The sequence below is a fragment of the Theropithecus gelada genome, chromosome 7a, assembly GCF_003255815.1.
Source record: "Theropithecus gelada isolate Dixy chromosome 7a, Tgel_1.0, whole genome shotgun sequence".
Classification (NCBI taxonomy): Eukaryota; Metazoa; Chordata; class Mammalia; order Primates; family Cercopithecidae; genus Theropithecus; species Theropithecus gelada.
The window spans coordinates 29846534-29869274 of NC_037674.1; the positions used below are offsets into that span (position 1 = coordinate 29846534).

The 22741-nt window shown below is 36.7% G+C and overlaps 1 protein-coding gene across 2 annotated transcripts in view; it reads left to right on the top strand.

Annotated features, from left to right (window-relative positions):
- UNC13C (unc-13 homolog C) overlaps window positions 1-22741 on the top strand; it is a 690142-nt gene that overhangs the window by 598494 nt on the left and 68907 nt on the right. For both annotated transcript variants that reach the window (XM_025390112.1, XM_025390110.1), the window contains exons 27-29: window positions 2147-2203; window positions 6811-6891; window positions 19127-19274. In XM_025390112.1, coding sequence (XP_025245897.1) covers window positions 2147-2203; window positions 6811-6891; window positions 19127-19274 — 286 coding nt within the window. The remainder of the gene's footprint in view (window positions 1-2146; window positions 2204-6810; window positions 6892-19126; window positions 19275-22741) is intronic.

The window sequence follows — 22741 nt, forward strand, 5'->3', positions numbered from 1 at the left end:
CTTGGAGTTGCTCTTCTCGAGGAGTATCTTTGTGGCGTTCTCTGTATTTCCTGGATTTGAATGTTGGCCTGCCCTACTAGGTTGGGGAAGTTCTCCTGGATGATATCCTGAAGAGTGTTTTCCAACTTGTTTTCCAACTTTTCCAACTTGTTTTCCAACATTTTCTTATAAAGTGTTCCAAGATGCAAATATGCATATGTTTTTGTTGATTTACTGCCAGACAGTGAGTGATAAAATATAAATTACTTTGAGTTTCACTTAATGCCGTGAATGTGTGGTTTAATGATTTTATAGCCTACATATATATAGGTTCCAAGTCACATTTGTAAATACACACACACACACACACACACACACACACACATTTTACTTCAATACATAATATATTTCCATAACACCAGTTAGCAATCAAGTAACTGTTCAATAGAGGAATATCAGTATAATCTGGAAGTTCGGTTGGTTTATATATAAATTTCCCTAGGTCAGAGGCTCTGGAATATAATACAAAAACTATAACATCAGCAGAAAAAGAACAAAAGCTGTCACTTTGGCTACTTCACAGTAGCCGTTTCCGTTTTAAAAAGGAAAAAAGAGGAGAGTAACTGTACATGGGCTCCCTCTCCGGAAAACGGACCCTTGCATGACTGTCACAATGGCCGGCTACCTTCCCCCTCTGCTGGTAGCTCCACTTGCATGAGCATTGTCTCAGCCCACTATTGAACTCTGCTGTCTTGTTGTTTTGTTTATTTTGCATTTATTTATTTATTTATTTATTTATTTATTTATTTATTTAGAGACAGGGTCTCGCTCTTTCGCCCAGACTGGAGTGCAGTGGCATGATCTCAGCTCACTGCAAGCTCCGCCTCCCGGGTTCATGACATTCTCCTGCCTCAGTCTCCTAAGTAGCTGGGACTACAGGCACTCGCCACCACGCCTGGCTAATTTTTTTGTATTTTTAGTAGAGACAGGGTTTCACCATGTTGGCCAGGATATTTTGCATTGTTAATGTTCCTTAAGGCAACCATTAGCTTCGCTGAGTTCCCTGTTAGCTGTCCAAGCCATATCCCAAAGTAGCAGTTATGGTTTTGATAGTTCTTTAGTAGCAGAATTGTAAGGGCTTGGACTGTTCGGCCCATTGCTGTTTTTCCCATAAGTCCTATTATTTTTAGTGTGCAATTTTGTAGAATATGAGGTTTTTCAAGAATGCATATATTATGTTACAGAAATGTCATTTCATTTTCTGTATAAAGTTTTCCCTAGGAAAGCTTACCATCACCTAAAATTTCTCTAGCATTGAGTTATCCAAGTATGAATGCATATCATTTATTCATTCATTAAATAAATATTCTTTGAGCTCCTATTATGTACTAGGCACTGTGCTAGGTGACAGGGCAAAATATGAGCACAATTAACCACGGTTGCTATTCTCAAACGTATAGCCTTCAATTCCCCAATAAATATACACACTACAATAAATAACTAGATAACATTTGTTCAGAATAGCTAATTTTCCTTCCTGTGAAAATATTTCAAACTGTAATGAACTTGGCCAAATTTAGTACTTTTCCAGTCACACATTCCAACAGACATGCCTCTAGTTTTTCATTCTAGTAAAGCATTGGATGGTTTGTTCCAGTGTTTTCCAAATTCATTTCCCCAGGGCCTTGGGGTTCTAGAGAAAGCCTCTGGCTGAGGGAGGGGTTAAGAGGGTAGGTCGCTAATAGATTGGACAGCATTTTAGAAGGTGCAATTCCACCTTCTTTAGCCCCGTATCTTCAGATTTTGCATACATTTATTTTTGCAGGGAGTAGAATGAGGAAGTTGCCTCTTCTAAAGATAAATGAATAAAAGTTAAAGATCACTGATTTAATCCATATACTACATTAAACTGGCTACATGAGTAGCAACCCATTCCTTAACCTAAACTTAAGACTTTCAGAAGTGGAACACCTATAAGGACTGTTATACTGCCAGCACTATTAGATATATTTGACCCAATCTTTGTAATAGACCAATTAAGGGCATCTGGCATAAGCCATAACTCTAATAAGGGAAATAAAGAAATTCTCTGTTGACTGCATTTCTATTGTGACTAATACTGAATATCTTAAGACTGCGTCTTCTCTCACTTTTTCTTTGTTTCTAGGGACCCCAGATGATTTTCATTGCAGCTAAAGATCTTGGACAATTATCCAAACTGAAGGTAATAAAAATAAGGAACTTACTCATTCATGGAAAGTAGTGAGTTAACTACAGTTCTGCAAGCATCCTCTCCTAGTAATAGTATCTAGTATGGCAGGATTAAGAAGATGTATGTCTGTGATTTCACAATCTGCTTTAGGAATTTTTAACTTTGTATTGCAGCATTGAGCATTATTGCTTCTGGATTAAATTAGAGAGCATATTTTCTTTCATATATTAAACTGGCTTGGTATGAACAAAGACAAAATGGAACACTGCATAGAAATCCAGTGAAGCCTAGAGAAGTCTTAAAACCAAGAAACGTAGTATGGGAAAATGAAATTCATCAAAGCAGACACAACTCGTCAACATGTTCAATCCCATTACAAGTGGGGGATGTTCTGACTAAATGACCCTGTGCTTAGTCCTAATTTGAGATTCCCAAAACTCTGGATTTTCACAGGAAACTTCAGTCCCTGTTCCTGTAGCATAGGAACTTGACTGGCTAAAATACATGCTATTTTTATTCCATTTCTACCTACTAGAATATAGTTAAGAGATGAGTTCCGGACACAGGTAACCTTGGTTCAAATTCTTCCTTAACTGCTTCCTACTATGTGACATGGGCCAAAGTATTTAACCTCCCTAATCTTCAGATGTGGCTCTTGTAAAATGCAAAAAAATAATAATAATAACAGTTACAAGGATGTTGTGAGTATAAATGAGACAACATATACATTATCTTTGCTTGGTAACTGCAAAGTATATGTCATCTCCCAGTTGCAGAGGGAGCGATCTTCATTTCTCCCCGAGCTGGTAGCTCAAAGTTAGGTGCCATTGAGTATTGGATTGTTTCATATGTACAGCACAGGGAAAAAACAAAATGTATAGTTATGTACTGTGGTAAAATGTGTGCCTTATAATTTCAGTATTCTATTTTATCATATACCTTATCCCATTCCTAACACAAAAATTAAAACCAAGAATCCATCTGGAAGATATAGCTATCACCTGAAGTTGTTACTCACAGGTGTTCAGTGCTATTGATGGTTGGAAGGAAAGATAAAAGGTAGATGTCACTGCCAAACTATTATTTTGGATCTTGGATCTCTATCCCTTTCTTTATCCCTTTTATTACCTCTCTGGGATTTCTGGAGCCTACTTTGAAAAGTGGATTTATACACTGCTGAAGTTTCTCACATAAAACCATGAAGGTGAAATAACATAGGTCTTATTGCAAAAGAAATGGCCCTGGCCATGCATCTAGTATCTGTGTGATGTTAGTAAGCGCACTGCATCTCCCCAGACTTCAGTTTCCTGAGTTGAATGTTCTATCGGCTAGAACTGTTTCAGTTTCAAGTGATGGAAAGCCAAACATAAGCAAACAGGGAATTTACTGCTACATGAAATTTCATAGTCCAGGGGTAACTCTGGTTTCTGTGACTGCTTGATTAGGGATTCCAACAATGTCACAGGACCCAGATACTCACTACCTCTCGACTCTGCCCTTCTCCTTGTTTGATACATTGCCATAACAGACCTTCATTTCTGTGTGTAAGTTGGTTGTCTCTGCTCTCACATCCTTTGATGTAACATCTTTTCAACTTCAAATCTTGTAGAGAAAAACACCCATCTCAGTGCAGGGAATCACAGCAAAGTCTCCTGGAATATCAGTAGCTCTGAGGAAGTATGATCACCATTCCCAAACCAGTCACTGTGGTCTGAGAAGTGACATGTGCCAATTGGCTTAACTCACATGCTCACCCTGAGGTTCGGGTACAGTCAACCCAATCCAAATCTTATGAACTCTGATCGAGATAAAGGCTGGTTCCCTAGAGAGTATATACATGCTCTGTGGGAAAAATCAGGGTCCACAGAAAACGTAACACTTTAGCATGCTTTGTGATCCATTATTTTTTCAATTCACTGATTTCTTTTTTAATTCTAATAACCTAAAAGCACACTATACATACAATGACCTAACAGGATTATTTCAACAACACTGAAATAATATGAAGGACTAAAGATAGTCTTTGTATCTATTGATGTTGAGAAAAATAACTTCATTCTATATCATATTCCATTATTGGCTTTTGAGTTTTTCATTTTTAAATTATCAGTCCATTTAGTTATTATTGTTTGAATTACAGAGCAATAAATCTCCTACAGTATCATACAGAAACCTGAAACTCCAGCTGGCATGAAGAACTTCAAATTGTATAAAACTATTTCCTCTTATTTTATTAGAATGTCACTTCCATTTAAAAAAAATGTTAAACCATGGGTCTTTAAATTTTTAATATATTAGTTTGAAAGCAGATTTGATGTGCTGAAAAGGTGCTATTTGAAATAATTGTACTGATAGAAAATTTCAGAATTCCTATTTAGGAGTATTGATAGATAACTGCCTAAAGGAACACAAGATCAAGAAAAGTAGAACAATGCGGGGAACTAATTGGTTTTCTGTGTTTGGCGATGATTTAGGATTAATTCATTAAACATGTATTTATTCAACAATTTGACATTTTCTATTACTTCATACTCTGGGACTTCATTAGGTGTAATATATACATTATATTATAATATATAATATGTAATATATATTATATAATATATACATATTATAATGTATAATATATATTACAGAAAACATTTATAATGTGTATTATATAATACATATTATATATGCTATATATATAATGTATATATTTGCCTGACAGTATTTCATATAATCAGATTTATTTGACATAAAAGAAAATATGCATAAACCTTCAGGAACTGGTGATATAATATAAAAACCAATTGATGAAAATACACCTGAGACTCTGAGTTTACTGCATACTTTTTACTTGGGCAATAACTCATTGCTGGCCTCTTTCAGAGATCCCCTTACTTGAATGATCTGTTGCTAAATCCTAAAAAATTATTTCTAGTAAGAATTATATTTCTAGAGCACCAGCATATATCACTTATTAGCATCTGTTAAAAAGTAATGTGACCACATTGTTAAACCAGTCAAGACTGATGAAGTCAGATAAATGTATTTAATAGAAAATAGTTTTAATTACTTGTCTGAAAGCATTTTACCCTATAATTCAGCAAACATTTCTATTACTCTTTGAGTCTCAATGGGTATATAATATTGCTATTTAAAAACTGTGAAATGAACTAATATGATTAACTTGAAATCCATGTATCAGAGAAAGATGCAGTAAGATGTATAAATATATATCATGGATCCATGAAGCATTACACTATGTTGTTAGCTATATCCAAAGACAATGATTCTATTGAGGCATAAAAAATCCTGTGACACACACTGAAGGGAGTACAATCCAATTACCAAATATTTACTGAGTGCCTAGCAGATAACAACTGCCAAAATAGACACTGAAAAGCTGAAAGAATGAGCCAGACATAGATAGATTGTTGTCTTCTGGAAGTCGTGGCAATTACTAAATAAAACAATAAGATAAGGGCCAAAGTAGAAGGACAAGCCACTGGGTTTGATGGCATGGTTCGTGCATTGCACAAAAATGCTTACATAAAGGAGCAAGTGACAGCTGAAATTGAGCCCATGTTCCACTTGCCAAGCTGTATGCGTTGACTTGAAGCTGTCCTCTCATAAAAAAAATAAGACACCTTTTATTACTCACCAAAGGCACTGCTTTACTCATCTTTCCATACCTGCTCAGAGCTATGTTCACCCACGTGGGACTTTTCTTCTAATTCACAGAGGCCCCTACATAAGTTTAAGCTCCAGAAGGACAAAAGTCTTCCCTGTATTAAACAATAGATCTCATTCCCTGTGAACAGTGCTGGCACATAATAAGCACGCAATAAATATTTGTTGAGTGTTGTTGTTTATATGACATAATGACAGCCCTGGGATGATTGTGTCAGTTTGGGGGGGATCAGATATTTTTAAATTTTTCCCTTAGATTTTTATTTCCTTTATTATTTTCTTTTTCTGCCATCATTTCCCTAAATAAGCTTTCTATGATGGGTTGAAACAAGCCACAGTGAACAATGAAGAAAATCCATTGTAAAATAATGAAATAAGTTTTAAAATCAGTTCTAAACTATTTTAAATGATTATAAAATATTTAAAATCTTCACAGCCAAATTGAGTTAATTTCCGTGGGGCTTTTCCCAGGAACGAGTAAGAATTGAGGGTATCTAAGAAGAAGAATAAAATGGAGGCATTATATTTAAAGTAGACTTTATCAGTAATAATTGGGAGAGGCTTAAATTTGCTTCTTAAATCCTTTTCATGATTGACATTCCTCAGTGTGACAGACATAAACCAAGGAAGTCGGGTGAAAAAATTTCGTCACGCATTTTCCAGGTTTCTCTTTTTTCCCTAACAGTAGCTTGCAAGTGAAAATAAAACCACACCGCGATCAAAGCACTTCTTTTCAAGTAGACGTTTACCATTTTTTCCTTTGACAATGTGGAGATTTATAAAACATATGACCAAACAATCATTTCATTTTAAATGCTTTATGTGCAGAAGATATTTCAAATAGGGAATTTTGCATATGGGGATAATACAGATTATGTTTTAAAGTAAACATAATGAACACATGAACTGGTTGTTTTATAAGCAATTCCTACTCTGTTTTCCAGGAGCATATGATTCGAGAGGATGCCAAGGGTCTGACGCCAAGACAATGCGCTATAATGGAGGTAGTCCTGGCTACCATCAAGGTAAGGTTATGATGTTCCTATATATACATCCAGAGAGGCCCCCATTTACCTACAGAGATAGGTAGCCCTGATCTTAGCCATGTATCAGTAGAGCTGTGCCATTCAAAGAGATAGTAGATAGTTGAATAGATATAGGTTGGTGCAATAGTAATTGTGGCTTTTGCCATTGAAACTGTTGCACCAACCTAATACATTCCCGGAGGATGCCAGATTTAGCCCTGTCTGTCTCCTTATGACATCCACAATACACTGTTCTTATACTTGTTTCCTTTGTCTCTCTCTAAAGCGTAAGTGAAATCTATGTTGTAATATATGTTCTCAAAGAAAGACATGTACCCTAAAACCCAGATAAACAGATGCTTCAGGAATATTTTGGGTTGCCAGAATTTGTTTTTATATGTTTTCTATGCATGTTGAAATTATTTTTAAAATATCAACCCTCCCTTCTCACTTAGTAAGTAAATAATTTCATTTCATTTTCTGCTGAAAACCCAAAGACGTTGTGTTGTACGCATCAACTGTTTTCATAGCCAAAGGTTAACTAAAAGTTATCATAGTGTATGCTAAATGTGTGCACATCTCAAAATGTAACCCAGAAGTTATTTTCAAAAAATTTATTTCATATTTATATCCATATATATTTATATGTGAAAGTTTGTTAAAGAGTTTGAAAGATGAGTTCGTCGTCTAAATTCAAATTATGTCCAAAGTGTTCACTCTTCACTGGGGGAAGCATCTACTATCCAGAATGCGTGACTAGCATAGCTATTAACTATACTATAACTGTTAGGTACCATGAGCCATTTGTAGAGCACAGAACAGTTCTACTGGATAGAAACGATGGTATTCTTTTCAACAGAGTTCTATCTGAATAACAGTCACATCCTTTCACAAAACTGTCACCTTGTGGCTTTTGTTTTGCAGTTTCAGCATTTAATATGACACGGCCTTTTGCTGCCGCAGTGGTAACAACTGCCAAGTTAAAGTTGGAAGGTGAGAGTTTTGTGACACCTAGAGACACCTGGGTCACAGAAATGGAGTTTCTAAAGAGGTAGCAAGAATGTTGTCTGGAAATATGGAAAATTTGAAAAATAATTTTGAGGAAAAAATGGACAACATGAAAAAGAAATACAATAAAAAACTTTAAAAGTTTTTTAATTATTTTCAAAAATTTGTGGAAAAAATAACTAATTTTTGGAGTTTCAGTAGCACTAATAGCTACATATTAGGACATGCTAGTAGAATAAAATAAGCTCTGGCGTACACCATGAAGAGGAAGAAAAGAAAAAATTTTGGCATCTGAATTCAGCCCTTTGTGCATTTTATTAGGTCAACGCATGGCTTTAGGAAAGGAAGGAAAATGTGTTCTGTGGAAATAGGGAAAGGTATTCACTGCGTTCACAGATTTGGCTTCTGTCTCTAACTTCAGCGTTTCTCTAATTTTTATTGATGAGGCCAGATGATCACCACCTGCCGACTGAGTTCTCAGACTCTAAGACGACGTTGATCCTCAAGCACATTCCTTTTATCTTGACAGCTCAACTATCCGTTCTTCCTGTTTATATCATCTATACTGATATTTTAATTCAATCTCAGACACCAGACACTGGTCTTGTTCTTTGTGGACAAAACCACTATTTGGTGTCCAAGGTCCAATAAATGGGTCCATGCCATTTGTCTTGTTTCTCCAGGACTGGAGTCTGACTCTGGTCCTCCTGAGCCTCAGAGCCTGTGTCAGTTCTCCAGTCCCCCTCTTCCCTAACTTCTGTGATGCCAACTCTTTCTCTAGGCACCTCCATGCTAGGCCTGCTGTGCCTGCTATGAGACTCTCTTGACCCTGTGCCCTGCCCATCTGCCAAGGTATTCACCCGATATCTGATTTTCAGTGACTGTCATTAGTTTGCCAAAGCTGAGACTCCCTTTATCTTGTCTGTCTGTGAGATTTGCACCAACTTACTGTCCTACCAAACACTAATTGTGAGATTGACTACAAAGGAATTCAGGAGAACGAAGAGTACAACTTAAAAGAGTTTTAATTCCAAGAGCAAGAAACTCAATGTCTACCCAGAGCCAAGCCAAAGGAGCACTATGATGCAAGCAGAGACCTTATGAGAAAGATGAACATAGATCAAAGGAGAACACGCTACCCATGCTAATTTCCGATGGCTGCTAAAGAGATAATCTTTAATTCCTCTTCAGCTCAGTTTAATTGAATAAGCTAGAAATGAGAAAACAAAGAAGGAAAGGGCTATGCAGTTTTTAGAATATAGGCTGAAATAATGTTTTACATTTTCAAATTTCTCTTATGTATGTACATCATTTCATGTGATCCTTGTAAATATCCTGGGTGTTAGATAGGTCAAGAATGATTATTCACATTTGATAATTGAGAAAATTAAAAGTGAGGGGATTTTAGTTGTTTTTCCAACGCCATAGCTCTGCTAGTAATTGGCAAGGCTGAGAAAGGACTCCAAACTCTAAAGCCAGTGTCCTTGCTTCTATGTCACATTTTTTCAATAAGTATTTACAAAGTTTAAGTAAAGTGTAGCAGGCTAAAAGGGATACTTCTTCAGAGAGATTACTTCTTGCTATATTAAAATACTATGTCAATTACTTAGACTATTTCGTAATTATTTTTAAAATAATGTAAAACCTTTCAGCCTCTATACAAGCATTGATGAAAATATGAACTTTTCTAAATATTAAAACTTTAATTGGACTGGAACTATTTTATAATGCCTGTCACATGTAGCTTCTATTGTAAGTCAAGAGTGTCAAATATGGCAGGAGTAACAAAAATTATGATCATCTGCTGCAGTTAGGATGGTTGGGCTTTGAGACGTTCCATTTAGCCGACAAAGCAACCAAATCAACAATGTTTGAAAGTAAAAGTAGAAAGGTGGCAGCTGTGAGACAGATAACCAGTCACCTAATCTGTGTGTGCAAACTAATAGGGAGGCCAATAGGGAAATTTTAAAGGAGTTCTAGCTGGACTTTGAGTTCCAGCTGGACTTTGAGTTCCAACCCCATATCTCAGGAAGACTCAGGACTGACATGAGATTCCCCTAAATGTAGATTTCTTTCAAAGAGAAATAGCAGTTACACTTTGACTTGAAAAAATGCTGAATGATTTAATTTTTCCCACCCTTTTAAATTCCCCCAGAACCCTTGTTATAGGGGCCTGAACATGACACTATATTATATGTTGCAAATATATTTGGCATCATGCAGTGGCAATACTGAGGTTTCTCTAAAACTAATAAACGTGAATCAGGGCCCTCTAGAAATCTGCATTTCTTGGTATAAGGAAAGGAATTTAACTATACATTCAAATTTAGCTTTGGAACTTATTACTTTCTTGTTTAATCCTAGATAATACCATTTCTTATGCTCAGGACTCCAGGCAAACAGAAGAACATGATGATGAACCACATTTTATTCCTCTGCGTTTGTTACCCTCACAGAGGTTCTACCCTATCCTGCTATCCCCATTGCCCATGGGGTGATTCCAGTGGCTTTTTCTCAGCATCTTCTTTTCACTATTATAAGTAGTTTTGCCTTGGTTAAAATCCAGCTGCTCATGAGAAAAACAAAATAACCTACCTATGGAGGATTGCAATTCAAATATCATTATTTGAGAGCTTACTGTAGGTAGAAAATATGGTGAGCAATGAGGCGGTGGCTGGAGATGACAGCACTTGCCTTTGACTTGGGAACAAAACCATCTACAATCAGTAAAATAATTGTGGACAAAGGATGGGGGAGGGCAGAGAGGGTGATGAATTTTCTCTGACTGTCCAGGGAAAAGCTTACCAGAGAAGGATATTTGGGAATGTAGAGGATAAAGAGGGAAAAAACAATGGGAGGAAGGCATTGCAGGCCTACAGAAAACACAGCATGAGTGACAGAAGAGAAGGCGTTGGTCAGCATGAAAACTTTAAATAGTCTAGTGTAGAAGAACCGATCATGACTGGCTGAGTATCACAGGGAATGAAAGAGGAACATTGGATTGGAGCCAGAATGCTGAGGCTTAAACACCAAAGTAAAGAATCTCAACTTCAGTTTGTCAGCAAAAGAGAAACACTGAAATATTTTATGGGCAGGAAGAGCATATTTTGATATGGTGTGTAAAAGAGGACTCCAGTTGTGGTAGAAAATAATTTTTAAAAATATCTGTCAAATAATTTCTAAAAAAATAAAACTTTAGTGGCTAACCTCTAAAGTTATAAAGTTAAGGTGGGTTATGATTATATCTAAGTTTGCAAAATGAGCTGTCTGCCTGGATTTGCCAAAAATATGATACAGGTGTTGGAAAGAACAAAGTAATGATGGAAAATTGCTACCAAAATAGTATATTTAATAAAAAAGGGAATTCTTCTTATAATCTTGTAAAGAAACAATAGCATGTTCCCATGAGTCAGTAAAAATACATTGTGAAAGATCTTCAATCTTGAAAAGTTTGAAGTGTTAAAAGAATTCAGAGTTTTATTGGGATTATAAAAAAATAGCTTGCCAAGCATGCAGGCAGTATTTTTCCTGATTTTATAAAATTTAGCAGTACTTTTTTTTTTGCCTCTCAAATCACAACCAGGTCTCAAGTGCTTTATTTTCTGAAAAGTTATGAAGAAAAAAATATATAGTTATTTTTCAAGGTAAAGAAAATGATACTTTGTATATAGCTCCTTCCTACCCTCCAGGTGATAATAGTGCTCCTTGTCACACATCCTGACATTTGTGACACCAACATATTAATGTACCTAGGGTGGAAGCCTTTACAAAGGGCAGAAGATGGCTATGAATTACAAAAGTAAATAAAATACTGGAAACTACATGGGAAATTACACCACTAACAAGTATAACATCAGAATAGGAGGTGAATAAGAGAGAGAGAGAGAAAGACATCAATGTGCACATTATTCTCCTCTCCTATGGAAATAATAATACTACTTAAAAGATTATTGAAAGAAAATTACATGAGTCATCACATATAAAGCAATTAAAACAGGCATATAGAAAACGCTTCATAAATATTAAGTTGACACTTATATTGCCTGATGACTGGTTCATTTTGGAGGCTTCTCTTTCCACTCTTAAGCCCAAGACCCCACATACTCTACTGCAGCCAATGTGTTTCTTTTTTCCTCCTTTCCCAATAAACCCTTTAATTCCCTCTCAAAGGAGCTAACTATTAAATCTGACTCTTTCCCTCGCCAATAGTTCAAGTCCTTAAGGCTTTGTCCTCTGGCCTTTTGGTTTCCTGTGCCCAGAACCTTTTCCCTATAAGAGCACAGCCCTGGTCAGATTCTTTAACACCTGAGACTCCCCTTTGAGAAGCAGTGCTGTTCCTTCTCTCCGGGAGTTTCTAGTCCAGATTAAAAGCTGAGAGAGAGAGGCACATTGAAAATGAAATAATGATACGTTTTAACTTACAGCAGTGTAAGAAATGGAACAGGTGATCCAAATACTAGTTGAGGGAAACAGATTTTAAAACATCATAAAGTTTTAGAGAATGTGATCAACCAGTATGAACTCAAGAGATCAGGAAAAGCTGTAATGGTCTTGAAGGACAGATGGGAGTTTACAGGCTGGATAGAAAGTTTTTTGGAGGAAGACTCATGATGTGAACATCAACAGGAAAAAAGGAATTTCACCATGGGAAGGCACAAGACAAGAAGGCTGGGAGGCAGTGAGTAGACCACTCTGTGGACTGGCCTGGACTGAACTAGGTGTTGGCATAATGAAGCAGTGTAAAATGAGGTTGATGGGAAATGTTTAGGTTGAAAATAAAGAGGTCCTTGTGTGCCCTCATTATGTTTCATAAAAGAGGATTCACTGATGATTTTGAAAACGTTATGCTAAAGTCATTTCAGCAATAGGAATCTTATAGAAATGCACAAATTAGATTGCATAGTTCAAGATTATAGTCAGAGATTTCAGTTCCGTTTCTTTAGTTCCTAAGATGATGAGAGCTATCAGCAAGGTGGTGGCTTTAGGAGGAGAATGGGAAGGATGGATATGACTGACACAAGCCAGGGAGAGTTGTTGGAACTTGGCAACTGACTATGGGGCAGACGGGAAAAGGAGCCCAAAATGCCTCAGAGATTTCAGCCCCAGCGACTGAGAAAGCATGGTTCCACCAAGAAAAATGGAAGGCTGTTTTCCTAGTGCCATGTTGGAGTTAGATGCGATGGCAGGAACGTGGAAATAAATATTGAAGAACCTGCTTGAGATAGGGGCTGATGCTTAAAACACAATGCTGAGTTCTATGTTGAGTTCTATGTTATTCTGTCAACTAAATATATTTTTTACAATTGGAAAGAACTCCAGCATTTACAAAGTTCTTCCAGTTAGAGCAATTACAAGTTTACAACACCAAAAGTAGAATGGATGTTTCTGCTACCATTCTATACATGAATTAACTGATAGCCTAAGAGGTTAAATAACCTATGCAAAAGTCCGACTGTATAAAGGACAGATGAAGAATTATATTTTCTAGCATATTATAAGGATCCGAGAATCAAAGAGGTTAAGAGGATTCTAGACTCTCAGAATTGGAAACATGACTCAGCATCTCCCACTCTTGCCACGTCATCTACAATGTTGTCAGCACATGGTCATCTGGGCACCACTTAATAGTGGCCAGTGATGAGACCTCACTAACTTACAAGTGGAAGTTTTGATTTTTTTTTTTTTTTTTTTTGAGACGGAGTCTCGCGCTGTCGCCCAGCCTGGAGTGCAGTGGCCGGATCTCAGCTCACTGCAAGCTCCGCCTCCCGGGTTCACGCCGTTCTCCGGCCTCAGCCTCCCGAGTAGCTGGGACTACAGGCGCTGCCACCTCGCCCGGCTATTTTTTGTATTTCTTAGTAGAGACGGGGTTTCACCGTGTTAGCCAGGATGGTCTCGATCTCCTGACCTCGTGATCCGCCCATCTCGGCCTCCCAAAGTGCTGGGATTACAGGCTTGAGCCACCGCGCCCGGCCGGAAGTTTTGATTTTTAAGATGCACTATTATTGGAAATTTTTGATGAATGTATCAAAGAAAAATCTGCTCTCCTGCTGTGTATTGGTGCTCCTTCTGTTCTTTGGAACTACCATAAAATCATTCGGTTTCCTTTTCTGTGTGATAGACTTTCAGATATTAAACAAAACTATCATGCCATCCCATATCATCTGAAGCTGTTTATTGAATAACATGCCTCCTAGACCTTATGAAATTCTTATCACCTGTCTTTAAATGGCCTCCACTTTTCATATTTCTTATAAATGATGAAGCCCAAGAATGAACTTAATATCCCAGATGTGTTCTAACCAGCGAAGAATATTCCTGCCTTACCAAACCCTTATGCTTGACCTGTCTACCTATTTTGATGCATGATCAGATTTCACTTGCTTGAATAGCTGCCTTCTCACTTATGCAATTATGTTGAACTTGACAGCAAATAAATCTTTATGACTTTTTAAAAATTTCTGTTGTTAAGCCACATCACCCCCATTCTGTACTTTATGATAAACTTGAATATGAATATTTATTATGAATTCTGGCTTTTTAGTTTCCTCTTTGCCATCTCATTCTAGAAACGTTGACCCAGCATTCCAGACTACCAGGACCGTTCTAAAGCCAAATTTTGTCATCCAGTGTAACAACTTTAAGCTTCAGCTCAACTGCACATCTGTCAAACATGCTTTCTGCCTTTGTTTTTTTAAGTCCTTAGCAAAAATAAATATCAGCCATGATAGAGAGGAAGAGAGAATGTCATCCAGCTAATATCTTTATCCTTCTTTGCACTAAACAACCAACTCCTCCACAGTCCTTCAGCTGAGAAGTTACAAATTATTTTCTTCAATAAGGAGGAAATGACCTATCCTAATTGTTTTTTGCCCATTTTTTCCTGCTACTTTAGACCATTGTAAGTAAAACATCTGAACAGATCAAACTGAAGTTTCTTAGATTATACTGCAGGCCACAGAGGAATTATAAGAGACTAAGTCTTGGGCTTTTGTTTAGAATCCATGGAAAATAATGCACTTTTCACATGTGTAATGAAAACATCCGGAAGGCTTTAAACCCCACATTTACAAATTCCTTTCTAGCATGTTATCCCCCAACAAAATGCCCATTATAATGAGTAGAAATCAACTATGCTGCACTGAGCTATGGATAGTGGGTTTTGTCTAATACTTAAGACATTTACTTCTATACATCACCCTCACATTTATATCCTTCAAACCCAGCCTCAGCAAAATGCGGATTCTACTCTCCAGTTCCTTCAGAGTCATGTGCATAGAGTCAAATTTGAATGTAAAATCTCTGAATGCCAAGATCCACGTAATAATTGCAGCCCCCTTTCTCCTGATTATCTGTGCCAGTAAGATAACCAGACTGGTGCTCGGAGATTCTCTCATTCCAGGTTTTGAACACTGTGTGAAAGGTTTTCATAAAGTAGCATTCTCGTCGAGTTTGCATTTGCATGACCATAGAAATCGCCTTCTTCATTGTTAGAGTGAGGAGCCTATGACATGTGTTATTTGACTGTGTCCATTGAACGGGATATTTTCATTCTTACCACCTGGCAATTTGTTTTCTCTTCTGACATAGCTACCCTCTGTCCTGGGTTTCTGTCTCGGGACATTTCATATTGTAAAATACACTCCAAAGACACAGGCATTAGTTTCTGCCCTTACAAAACTTCTATTCAGTAAATATCCTGCTAGAGACTTTAATGGAATAACAAGTAAAACTCTATGGTTAAAAAAGAGGAAGTCAGTTGAGTATCGTACCTAAAACTATAGGGACCCTTGGGTTTCCTCAGGTACAAGCACACACCTTATTTATGATTTCATTTCCTGATTAGTCCCCAAAGTCCCAGAGTCCTACAAAATAATGCCTTAGTATTAAAAATATGCCGTTCTAGAAAATTATTTTAAAAGATTCAGTACAAGTACTTAGTTGATGCCTTCATAGCTTAACCCCTTTTACCTTCTTCTATGAAGTTTTCCAGGCCCTCAATAATATCTCAGTTATATGAAGTTCAGTGACATTCTTCTATTCTTCCCAATCATATTCCATAAAACACTTGTATTCCCAAAGTATTAGCCCAGTTATATAGGTGGCCTATGGCCTAATAATTTTAGCAACAAGGTATATTAATAAAAGATTACACAGATCTCTTTACCACAGTATGCCTCAGAGCCTTTACCATGTTAATAAGCATTGGGAATTTTTAGGAGTGCAGTGTCATCTCTTAACTTCCATTGGCCCTCTACTAGCTAGAGGCAGTACGGGTTTAGTGATGGGTATAGAATAACAGGAGAAAACAGTATTTGAAAAACTATATCTAGATTATACTTGAAGAACTATGAACACTTCAGTTCTCCTTAAATAGTGCCAAGACTACCAGGGTTTCTCGGTTACTTGGTGGGATTGTCCTCTTTCTCTAGTTCATGAGGGTGCATTACCTACTGGCTGCTAAAGTTAAAAACAACAGTACTTAAAAACTCATAGCCACCAAAGAAGTCACTTCTTTGGAAGCCTTTGTTGGCTCCTTAGACAACAGAATTGCATGCCTCCCCGATTATCTGTATTTTCAAATCATTTTTCTAACACCTACAATGTGTTGTTGAAGTCATGTGTTTAAATGTTGGTTACATTTCCTACTAGATCATAATACCTTTGGGAGCAACCACTGTGTCTCTTTTGCTTTATAATGTTAGCATCCAGTGCAAGGTCTGGCTCATGATACAGATTTAATAAATATTTATGAAAGAAAAGAGGGAAAAAACAGGTGGCACAGCAGACACTACCACAGATGCAGTCAAGTGTTAAGGTGACTGAAGAATCCACAGTGCGATCTTACAAATTAGACAGTAAATCCTGTGGTCATCCTTATGAATGCTATCACTCATGCTACTTTACATACACTGTTAAAGAACAGTTTTTAAAAGAGGGTATAATTGTGATATTCATGCAGTTATAAAATGTGTCAAAATGTTATTTTATTCATCAATTAGTGAGGGAACCAGTTAAGATGTTACGACTGTCTCAAAGGAGAATTCCAGAAACCAAGCATATACAAGCAATAAGAAAAGCTGGAATAGAGGAAAGAAAGATTTATCCACAGAGCAATATTCAGTTTTATTCTGCCCAAAATAATTAATTTGTATTATGAGGGACAAATATCATCTATACTATTATTATTAATTTTCTACAATGTATAGAGTTTTAAAGTAGCCCAAGAACAATGAAAAGTGAGAATAACCCAAATGTGTATCATAGACAGAATACCCATTAATCTTTTCTGCTTCCTTTTCCCCAGAAATGGCAAATTTTCATTTTATCAGTTTTGGTTTTCCTTCCCTCTCTTCCTCCTCCTCTTTTTGCTCCTCCTCATCCTCCTTTATTGTAATCATTTAGCACTTATGCTCAGGTTTGATAAGACTGAGGCTTACCTGAGAAATATTAAGAAAGAGAGAGAGTGTGTTTTCCTTTGCAGAGTTTCCCTCCTACTCTTGGCTCGGTTTCTAGCACTGCTCTTTACTCTCAGGCACAGTTATTTCTTTGGATGGCTCCTTGATTCATTATGTAAACAGTCCTCCAGAGAGCATTCCACTACCCTTCTAGGAGATACAGAGTCAAGACCAATCTAAATACATTTACGTGTATCCCTCTCAATATATCCATGAAATCTTTTTTCCATCCTTAAATACTGTGTTTCTCAAAGAAAGGAATTATCATATTTTTTTCATCTGTTAAGGCGCCCGCAACAGTTCTGGACTAACAGTCCTCTAAATACTTTCTGCGTGTGAAAATGTTTTAACATTCTTTATAAGATCCAGGTGTAGAACAATTTTAAAATTATGTTTTTGTATTCTCCTAAAGAGAAGACATTTTCTCCGTGCCTCCTTTTCATAGCATATGTAGTTTTTGCCACAGCCTGTGTTTTCACGGAGTACCTAGCTAGAATCAGTGAATGGAACTTCAAAGGTCCATAGGTTTCTTTCTCCCTGGGGAGGGTATCTGTAATTGTACCAGTCTTTCTTAAGTTTAAATCCCGATTGCCTAATTTCTTTGGCCTACACCATGAATGTCCTCTACAGTATACTCTCTGAAAGTAGAACCAGATGCTTGCTAATACCCATAAAATTTTTCTGCATCTCTCCTTGAATGGGGAAAAAAAACTGCGATAATTATGATTTTTGCAGCTCAGTGAAATGTCCTGCCTGAGAAATTCTTAAGGAGTGGGAAAGAAGAATGACACATACCCATTTAGGGGAGTGTCTCTGAATAATTTCTTGAGCTTCTTTGGCATATTTCGTTCTGTACTAATTATAGATCACAGTGAGCCACAGTTGCTAGTGAGTGCTTTGTTTCCTCTAGTATTGTTGGTACAGGAAGAGAGAAAGAGAACCATTTATCTAACCTTAATAGAATATTATAAATCTGTTATTTATAAACAGGTAGAAAAAAACATCCTCAGTTCTATCATATATCTCTAGACAGTCTGCATTTCCGAGAGATGTCTGTCTGTGCGTAACACTTGTAGTATGAAAAATGCTAACATCCCTCAGGGACTATATTTATTATCAATGACCATGTATCTTCTCTATTACCTTATTTATAGATTTTGGAATATTTTGAGTTTGGTTGAATAACAGTAGCAAAAACAAGTTTTATTATATTTATCAGACACAAGGTTCAAGGGCTGTTGGATTTCCAAGGACCACTCTGCCTTGTCAGGTTGGCCTATATCTGCACCACTGTGTGATTAGAGGATTGGGCAGATGGAGTGGCAGACACTTGACCTAGAATTGCAAACTGGTATCTGGAAAATATGTGGCCAGAAGCTACCTTCCCTATGAAATGTTGACAACCCTAGGTATTTTTCTCATGTTCAAGAAACAAGTCAATAACCAAGTCGATAATTGTGACCTAAACCCGTTATTCTATAAGGATTCTGACTGCTACATCAGCATGATCTCATTTGTTTAAAGTTTTGCATAAGAGAAAAAGGATTAGGCCTTCTGTGATATGAGGTCTGTGAGGCTGAGTGTCATTTCAGAGATGTCTAGGGGACCTGAATTAGATGTTAATAACTTAGCAATGGGAAAATAGTGGAACCATTTTTTGTATCTTGCATTGATCAAATTGTATTATTCCATTTGAGCTTCTCTATTAGAGTAATAAATTCCTTCCTCCACTACTTCTCTCTAAATGCCTCTGCTATTTTTCTTCTTCGTAGCAATACTTTCATGCAGGAGGAAATGGCCTGAAAAAGAATTTCTTGGAGAAAAGCCCAGATCTTCAGTCTCTGAGATATGCTCTCAGTCTTTATACCCAAACTACTGATGCCTTGATAAAGAAATTCATAGATACTCAAACCTCACAGAGTAAGTAACACATAGGACCTGAGAATAAGGTAAACTGAATACTAAACTAAAATTTAACATCAGAATTATTATATATAGTACTAATAATTTTGTGCTGTTGTGAATTGAAGTATCCTTAAAATGGAGAGTTATGGTTAATAGAGAATACTAATATTTTTTAGTGTTCATGAATTATAATTTTATAAATAATTTTAATAACACTAATATATTCCATACTAAAGCTCTATGGAATGGCTGACTTGTTGGTGATTTTAACTTCCATAAAACTACTTTAAGTAAAATCTACTTTTTAAAATTTATGACCATGATATTTTCTTCAATTCAGTATTAAAAACTCAGTGGATTTCTGGTGTTGGTATCTTCCAAAAAAAATGATAATAATTCCCTAAATCCTAACTTCAAATGTAAAATCCTGTGCTGTGGGGTTTCTATAAGGGAAATCTCATTTTATGCTAATTTCATATGAAAAAAATTGCAAGATTTCTTTGAAACAGGCCAAGAGGCAGGCTTGGTATTTTATTTGAAACTCAGATATGTTTCATGTGTCAAAGTTCCCACCTCATAAGCTTCTAAGATATTACTGTTCAGAAGTGTTTCTTTCAAGTTGCTTTGTGATTTATTATATTTTGGTGATTATATGTATTTAAGATCTGATATTTCTAAGAGATTATTGAACATGTCAGTGTGAGTCAAAAGAGCCAAATGCAGGCTCAAACTTCAGAAACTAGTAAGTTATACTACAGAAATAATAAAAGTAAGTAAGAGGACACTGTCTTCATTCATGAAAGATCCTTGGAAAAGGGAAAATACAGATAATTTTTTAACTATGATGAAAATACCCTGGACTCATCATTTTTTCCTCTTGGATACATTAATTTTTCTCCCTATATCAAGGATAAAGCTAAAGGTGCTAGGTAGGTAGTCTGCGTATAGCACTTTATGCTTTCTGATAGTGTCCAGTTAAAAATTACAATGATCCCTTTTCATATATCCCAGGTTATACTGTGGGATATTTCCAGAAAGGGAAAAGTCGAGCTCATGAGAGATTGTCAAGAGATGCAGAAATATTCAAAACATTTTTACCTGAATGCATGCTCATGCTCCCTTAAGGTTTTCTGAACTTTATAAATATGAATACAATTCTAATATATCAAACAAATAGCGTTGTAACTTTACTCGAAGAAAAAAATGAGAATATAGAACTTTTGCTTCATCTTTATAGGTTTACATTTATGTGTACACCCCCCCAACATGCACATATACACGTATACAGACAGACATCCCTCGGTATCCATGGGTCATTGGCTCCAGGACCTGCCATGGATAACAAAATTTATGGATGCTCAAGTCCCGGATATAAAAAGGTATAGGAGTTGCATATAACGTATGCACATCCTCCCATATATTTTAAATCATCTCTAGAGTATGTAGAATACAAAAAAATGTAAATGATTGTTAAGCAGTATTGTTTATGGAATAATAACAGGAAAAAAAAGCCTGTACATGTTCAGTACAGATGCAATTTCTAAAAATATTTTCCATCCACAGTTGGTTGAATCCATGGATGCAGAACTCATGGATATCAAGGGACGACTGTGTGAGTGTGTGTGTGCATACATCTATGTGTGTGTGTATGTGTATCTATCTATCTATCTATATATATATAAAATCAACTATGGTATATGGAATTTGGCATAATTATCTTATTACATGTATTAGTATTATATGAAAACATTAAAAACATATGGGGAGAGGAGAGGATTCTTAATTCTAATAACTCACTGACAGTATAATTTTTTTTACTCTTAATTTATTTCCCATTCCCTCATTTTCTTTTTCTGAGTATTCAATTTTTCAGATAACTGAAATTGGTAGGCTATAGATATGAAATGGTTTTTAATTTTCTCCAATAACTACCCGTAACTATGCCTTGTGGAAATGTATTTCCACCTCCTCCAGCCCTCCCATCCACCCTCGCCGAGCTGCCCTCCCCAGACATGCTCAGGTCCAAAGGACTTGGTATATAAAAGGGAGTCTGATGTGCCACTTGCTCCTCCTTCCCCATCCACTTCTAGGTCCCTCTTTTCCACGGTGTTTTTGGGAATGGAAACTAAAGGGAAAGAAGAAGAGGTCCTCAATGCTTCCTATATTGTTGCATCCAAATGCTGGTCTCTCGTGTGTGTTTCTGGGGACCTTCCTATCTGTACATTTCCTTGAGGAGTGAAATCTATTTCAGATAGATTCCTGTCAGTGTCTCCTGTGACTGCCTACTGCAGCATATGCCATAGATTCATGCTGCTTGAAAATCCATTCCTTGTGGCTAGCCCTCTGGAATGGGATTCCAGCAAGTAAGCTAAAGCTCAGCTTCCTCTCGTGAGGTCCACTTGAGCCATAGAAAACTCGTACATTCTTTCCAAATTGTTGGTGGTAATGGAGACTTCTCTACTACTACCCAATTTCTCCACCCTGCCATTTCTCTAAAATTCTCTTTTCTACCTGTACATAAGTATTTATACTTCCACATTAGGGGAGGGACAATGCTATGGCTTGATGTAACATGACCATGTTCAATAATAAATGGAGGCAAGCTAAAGTCTTCTCAGTTAGTGAATCCAGGATTTCTGAGGAATATTCATTCCGTCTCTTTTGTTTTTATTCTATCACAATCCCATCTCAATATTCATGACCATAGACTGAATAATAAAGTTAGTCAACACTACACCCTTTAGAAAATTGTGATGGGCAAGAGAGATAGATGAGAATTAGCTACATTTTAGAATGATTTATAGAACCATAAAAATGAAAATACAGTGGAAGATACAATACTTATTTCTGTAACAGATCCTAAAGTTATAGTTCATACTTATAACTTACAAATTCTTCTGTCCAGTCCATGTTCTCTTTGGCGCCAAAGGAAACTCAACTTCCAAGATTCCTTAAGTGACAGAGAAATATAGAAAAGTTTAATTATTGGGGTCTTGTTTATATAGAGTGCTATCTGATTGTTTGAACATTTGACACTGGACATGCTGAAATAGAGGCATTTGGGTTCCACCCTTTGAATTCCATTGGTACTCTTCCTGCAGATGATCATTTCCAATTAATAGTAGGATTCATTATCCTGTATCTGTTATTCTACCTGTTTTTTTGGTGGCATGAAGTCCAAAATGACCAAATGGAGTTTCAGTTTCCAGTGCATATTAGCCCATTCTCACGCTGCTAATAAAGACATACCCAAGAGCAGGTAATTTATAAAGGAAAGAGGTTTAATGGACTCACAGTTCAGCATGGCTGGGGAGACCTCACAATCATTGCAGAAGGCAAAGGAGGGGCAAAGGCATGTCTCACACGGTGGCAGGCAAGAGAGTGTGTGCAGGTGAACTGCCCTTTATAAAACCATCAGATCTCATGAGACTTATTCACTAGCACAATAACAAAACAGGAAAAACCCATCCCTATGATTCAAT